We start from the raw sequence: 6,654 nt of genomic DNA on the forward strand, positions 1-6,654 counted from the left end.
GCAATGGAGTTGCCATGAGTTGAGGGCTAAATCCATGGCAGCTAACAACAACATTAAGGTCAAGAAGATCATAAGAAGTTTAAATTTAATGTTTTTTTTTTTTTAATAAGTGAACTTTTCATTTTTTTAGAATTGTGTACCTTATAAACCAAACTGAACTCACTGCTGGGTCAAATCCGACTCTTTGCAACCCCTCCTTGGGCTTCTGAGGTGGTATCTTTACCGAAGCAGATTGCCCAGTCTTTCCTTCCAAGGAGTGGCTGATGGGTTTAAACCACCAGCCTTCTGGTTAGCAGCCAAATGCCTTAGGCACTACACCACCAGGTACCTTATAAACCAAAAAACCCAAACTCACTGCCAACGAATTGGGTCTGACTCAGAGCAACCCCTCCCTGGGTTTCTGAGGTGGTATCACTATGGAAGTAGATTGCCCAGTCTTTCCTTCTGAGGAGTGACTGGTGGGTTTGAACCGCCAGCCTATAGGGACGTGGAAATGAAGCCTATATGAGAATGGTGAGTTACAAACTAAACTTTGATGGATCCTCCAACTCTCTGGAAGTCACTTCTAAATAAGTATTGGTTAACTGACCAGAGAATTAGGTCAAATATTACTAGCATGAATAAATAATCAAAATGCTATGATAAACTCTATTTTAATGACAAATAATTATCAAAAGAACTTTGTGAAATTTCATTAAAAAAAGTTGTAGGAAACAAAGTTTCTATTTTAGGCACCTGAAAAATCTGTAAAGTAAATTGGACTTTAAGAAATAGGAAATCAGTTAAAGTGATTATGGGAATTTTAAAAAGAGTTAAAAATAAATCAAACTGGTATAATCAGTTTTTGTATATGTATTGCTATTAACTTTAAAGACTCACATTGTTTTATATCTTTATAATAATTTCCATTTTTCTCATTAGCAGGCACTTTATCCTTATTTTTTTCTTGCTGTTTATTTTGTTTATACAAAGGCATTGCATCAGGGAACTCTGGAAAAAAAAAAAAATGACACCACGCTTTAGGAATGTAATGTTGATTTCTTTTACTACTTCCTTTTCATTACTCTATATTTTTTTCACAAAGATTTGTGAAACATATTTAAAACCTAAATTATATCACAATCTCCAACAATAAAGTTTTTATCAACCTGTAGAAAATTGCCACATACCTATCTTTCATGATTCTAAGTCTTCCCTCCCAGGTATTCTTTCTGTGAAAGATGTAAATACTTACTCACCTTCAAAGTTGGGCTCCATGTCACTGATCTCTGAAGAAAAAACCCCAGATAAAAAAATGAATAATATGAAATGCATTAGGAAAATTTTGTAATTTATTCAGTTATATACTGTGTCTGCCCTGTGTTTCCTTTCTGTTACCCAGCAAGTCCTAAGACTGACTAGACAATTATGACATCATAGCCAAACGGAGGTCAGAATGCTGGGCAGGAGTTCCAAAGGCTTGTAGTAATTTGGAATGCAGCAAATTAATAACACAATGGCAATCAGGACTGGGTGTACTTAAGGCCTAATGTAGTGGTTCCTAAAGTTAAGGGTACATAAGAATCAGTTTAGTGGCTTAATTTAAGTGCAAGTTTCTAGCTTCCACTCTCAGAGATTTCAGTTTAGTAGTTCTGGGCTGAAGCCCAGCAACCAGCCTCCCTAAGGAGTACCTCTGGTGCTTTTGAGGCATGTAGCTAACCCTTGGCTTCATTTTGAGAAAAACTGATATAATAATAATGATTAATATTTGGTATTGGATTGTTTATAAACAGATATCTCTAAAAGCAAAAATCATGGCATAGTGCCTAAGGCATTTGACTGCTAACCAGAAGGTTGGCAGTTCAAACTCGCCAGCCACTCTGCGGGAGGAAGATGGGACAATCTACTTCCATGAAGATTTACCAACTCAGAAACTTAAAGGGGGTTGCGATGAGTCGGAATTGACTCAAAGGTAGTGAGTTTGGTTCTTTTTGATTTGTCTCTACATAAAGGAGCCCTAGTGGTGCAGTGGTTAAGCACTTGTCTGCTAACTGAAAGGTCAGCAATTCAAACCCATCAGTTGATCTTTGGGAGAAAAATATGGCAGCTATAATCTTTTGGAAGATTATAGCCTTGGAAATTCTATGATGCAGTTCTACTTTGTCTAATAGGGTCACTATGAGTTCAAATCCACCAGCCATTCCTTGGAAGGAAGATTGGGCAATCTACTTCCATAGAGATACCACCTCGAAAACCCAAGGAGGAGTCGCTATGAGTCAGATCTGACTCTACGGCAGTGAGTTTGGTTTGGTTTGTTATGAGTTGGAATCAACTCAATGACTATTTATTTATTTATTTTTCTTCTATACAGAAGGAGTCCATAGGTGTGCAATCAGAGTTAACAAATATGAGGAGAAAATGTTTACTTCCACCCCTTGGTTTAGATTATGGCCTGGTCAGGAACAAGACTGTTTTGTGGAGCAGTTGAATGTCATGGACCTCTGGCTGGAATCAAAGGGCTGAGAGCACCACTGTACACCTGCTCCGATCAAGTTTGCTGCACATCCAGAGTCACTCTTTCTTCCTGTTTCTTCTGCAGGCAGCGGCTGGGCCATCAACATCTATGGCAGGGGTGATACATGGGCATGTTTCCTCCCTTTGTCAATGTGACTATCTTAACTTTTAGTGGCAATTTTCATCAGATTCACCCTTCTGTATTGTGAAGCATTTATATCACCAGTGTAATTTCTTTATCTTTGGTTCCCAAGGTGAAAGAATATTTTTCACCAGTGTAGCAAGTGAACAATCTGAAAGGAGAAATAATTTCTTAATAAATAAGTAGGGGCAGAAAATATAGCATAGAGATTAAGACCAAGGGTTCTGGAGACAGGCTTCCTGGTTTCAATCCCAGCTCTACCACTAGACAAGTTTGTGATTTTGAGTTATTCCCAAACCTCAATTTTCTCACCTGTGAAATGGAGTAATAATAATAGCATCTACCTCAGAGGTGATGGTAAGGATTCACTGGGTTTATTGAAGTTAAACACTTGGAATGATGCCTAGATTAGATGAGAATAGGGATTGTCCTGAGGTGAGCTCACCACTGCTCCCTACATGTAATCATTTAATATAAAAATATCCATCCTCTTCCTGCTCCTCTCTTGATGAGTGCTGCCTCCTTCTACATACAATGGTTGACATATTTTGTGGACAGTAGCCATGGAGCACTAGGAACATGGTGCTTACCACACAATAGGCCTGTAGTAAATGTAAATTCCCAGTCCTTCTTTCCTATAAACTGCCTTCATAATTCCCCTTAAAGCATTTAACAAACCCACCTGCACTGATTCTAGTACTTTGTAAGATAGCAACTCAGCAATCCATGACCAGCAAACGATGCTCATTTTACAAACCATCTCCTTTGTCTGCCTTTCCTCTTTGCAGTGGGTGAAGGGCTTGAGTACTCTCCTTTCACGTTCTCTATCTGAGTCACATAGAAGTCTTTTGCAGTCACTTAGGAGAGATAATGCAAATTTCAATTAGATATTGTGAGCCCAAGGGCAGCGTAATCTTTCTTTTTCTGAATGCTAGCAGACAAAAACAGCCATAACCAGCTTACAGCTCTTAGAGATTTTCTGAACTTGCTCTTTTTTTATTTCTTTTATTTCAAAACCATAAGCCCATCTGGTTTTGCTGAATTCATTGGCCAGATAATGCCGTGTCAGGAGTTTGTACCAGAGCTACCTTTTATGTATCTGCACTGCCTCAGGAAACTCATGTTAAGATTGGACATGTGCTAAAAATTATTCATGGGAGTGTGAAATGGGAGTTGCCTTTGGAATGCATTTTCTTTAACTTCCACAGTTCAATACTTGCTTGCTGAATCTAGTGATTTAATAGAAAAATAACCACCCTCTTCTTCTCCACTCTTGATGAATGCTGCCTCCTTTCAGATACAGTGGTTGAAAAATTTTGTGGACAATATCCATGCTGTCCCACACATCATAGTGTATTCACTTCCTACATAAATTAATAAAATATCCAGCCATAAAATATAACCCTGTATTGCATCCTAACATTAAAAATCCCCAGATGAAACCAGGAACTAGAGAATGTTATGGTCTGTACAACTCTCAATGACCTCAAAGGAAGCTGTGTATGCTGCTTTTAAAATGTACTGTGACTCCTATTTGTTTCTAAATTTAGCTAATGGAATATACACGTTAGTAAACCTTATAGCCAGCCTCTCAGTTGCATGTTTCTAATTAAGTATTTGGCACCCACATATTTTAATTATGGCTGAAGAATTAACACTAGTTAATTTCTTTAGTAGACAAGGGAAATTAGCAAAAGTTAACTGTGGCAGTTCTATAAACTTCTCATTGCCAAAGGTAAGATATTCTGCTTGGGTCTGCTTTGGGTCTTTCTGCTTATTAATTCTTAAAAATATGCTTGTATTCCTTTAACTATGAATGAAACGCTTGCTTCTTTTCCATTTCACAGTAGGGAGCAAGAGCTAGATGATTCTTGTTATGGACCCTTTCAATTGATCCTGGGAAACACTCTACACCCACCCTGGCTGATTCCTCCTTACCAGATTGTCTTCTATTCCCTGCCTTGGCCTCTAGCCTTACCCTCACACCATTCAACACTCCCTGGACTGGTCATTCTCACCTTCTTACTGTTAGATCCATTGTCCTATCTAATATCTGACTCAGTTTTAGTCATGTTATCTTGCATGTCCATCTTCTGGATAGAAAAACTTTTTGATCTCAGATGGACTAATCAAAGGAACACTAATGCAAATTAGTAAATCATCAGGAAAGAAACTGAAGTCTATATTGTTAAACCACCTGGAGCTTTGTCTGCAGAGAGGGAGACCATCTGAAAGGAAGCCCAGTGTCAGGGAGGCAAAGGCATCAATTCCCATAGTTGATAATGTGGTGTCCAGACCACACCTGTGTGTCATTAAGCCCAGCTTTACCACTTTCTTGCTTGTGATCTTGGGCAAATTATTTAGGTAACCATGACTATAAAATGTGTGTAAAAATAGACAGTCAACATCATGGGCTTGTCTCAAGCATTAAAAGAGATTATTAATGTAAAGAAAGTGGAGTATACTTGATCTATGTAGTAAGCATTGAATACATATAAGCTTTTGTGTTTATTTATTGTTGTTGTTGTTATGTCCGTAGAGTTGGATCTGACTCATAGCGACCCTTCCTTGCGTTTCCAAAGCAGTATCACTATGGAAGTAGATTGCCCAAACTTCCTTCTGAGGAGTGGCTGGTGGGTTTGAACCACCAGCCTTCTGGTTAGCAGTCAAATGCCTTAGGCACTATGCTACCAGAGCTCCTATGCTTTTGTGTTAGTATCATAAAATTAATATTGCCATTATTATACATTGGTTTTAATTAGCCTCTTCCCGGTAACTGATCTTAACTAGGCATTTATATTTCTTAATTCACTCACTCATTCATTTTTCACATGTTTATTGAGGTCTGCATGCTAGACACTCTGTTCTAGGTGCTTGAGATACATCACTGAACAAAATAGAAATTCTTCATGTTGTGGAGCTTATATTCTATTGAGAGACAGGCAATAAATGATACCAAAAAAAAAAAAAAACTCACTGCCATTGAGTTGATTCCGACTAACAGTGGCCCCTCCTATGATACACTTAACAAATAAGCAAATTATTTAAGTGTTATGGGAAAAAGAAAGGCAGAGAAAAAGGCATCACCAGTGCTGGTGGGCAAGTGCACTCAGAAAAGGCATCATCAAGAAGGTGGCATTTGAGCAGGCTTAAAGGGGTTAAAAGGAGCTCTGGTAGCATAGTGCCTAAGGCACTTAACTGCTCACCAGAAGGCTGGCGGTTCAAACCCACCAGCCACTCCTCAGAAGGAAGGTTGGGCAATCCTACTTCCGTAGTGATACTGCCTCGGAAACCCAAGGGGGGGTCGCTATGAGTCGGGGCAGACTCGACGGCAAACAATAACAACAACAAAGGGGTTAAAGGAGTTAGCCAGGTGGCTATATCTGAAAAACAAGCAAACAAACAAAAAAACACAGAATTGCTCTTGAATTGATTCTGACACATGCTGACCTCATATGTGTCAGTTTAGGACTATGCTCCAGGGAATTTTCAGTGGCTGATATTTTTGGAAGTAGATGGCCAGTCTTTTCTTCAGAAGCACCTCAAACTTCCAGCCCTTTGATTAACAGCAAAGGGCATCAACTGTTTGCACTCTGCAGGGACTCCTTTGTGCCTCTCTGGGGGAGGAGTATGCCAGGCAGAGGGAACAGCCAGTGCAAAGGCCATATTTGGGTGAGTGTGCCCAGTATGTATGAAGCCAACAGAGGGGCCAGAGGGGCTTTTAATGTGAGTGAAAAGTGGGGCCTTTGCAGGGTTTCGAGCAGAAGAGAATATGTTCTTGTTTACCTTCCCAGCAGAAACATCCACAGACAGGGCAGGCTTAGGTGCTCTTTTCCCTGCCATGTTAACCTCTCCTTCTAGACTTCATCTTGGCTAAAAAGCTTAAGCATTTTCTCCCAAGTTTTGCCTTCCTTGTGGACTTATGTGAGATGAACATCCTTGTTGTATCTTCATACTTCGGATTAAGCCAAGCTATGTTGTTGTTGTTAGGTACTATGGAGGCGATTCCAAGTCATAGC

The 6,654-nt window shown here is 39.4% G+C and overlaps 1 protein-coding gene across 1 annotated transcript in view; it reads right to left on the reverse strand.

Moving 5' to 3' along the window:
* The window catches only part of EQTN (equatorin), a 27,652-nt gene extending 26,395 nt beyond the window's left edge, over nt 1–1,257 (reverse strand). Inside the window, exons 1-2 of the mRNA XM_007948144.1 lie at nt 1,239–1,257; nt 880–990 (exon numbers count right to left, since the gene is read on the reverse strand). Of these exons, the coding sequence (XP_007946335.1) occupies nt 880–990; nt 1,239–1,257 (130 nt within the window). The remainder of the gene's footprint in view (nt 1–879; nt 991–1,238) is intronic.
* Nucleotides 1,258–6,654: the final 5,397 nt, after the last annotated feature.

The sequence above is a fragment of the Orycteropus afer genome, unplaced genomic scaffold (assembly GCF_000298275.1).
Source record: "Orycteropus afer afer isolate SDZICR_OR568_19922 unplaced genomic scaffold, OryAfe1.0 scaffold00205, whole genome shotgun sequence".
NCBI lineage: Eukaryota > Metazoa > Chordata > Mammalia > Tubulidentata > Orycteropodidae > Orycteropus > Orycteropus afer.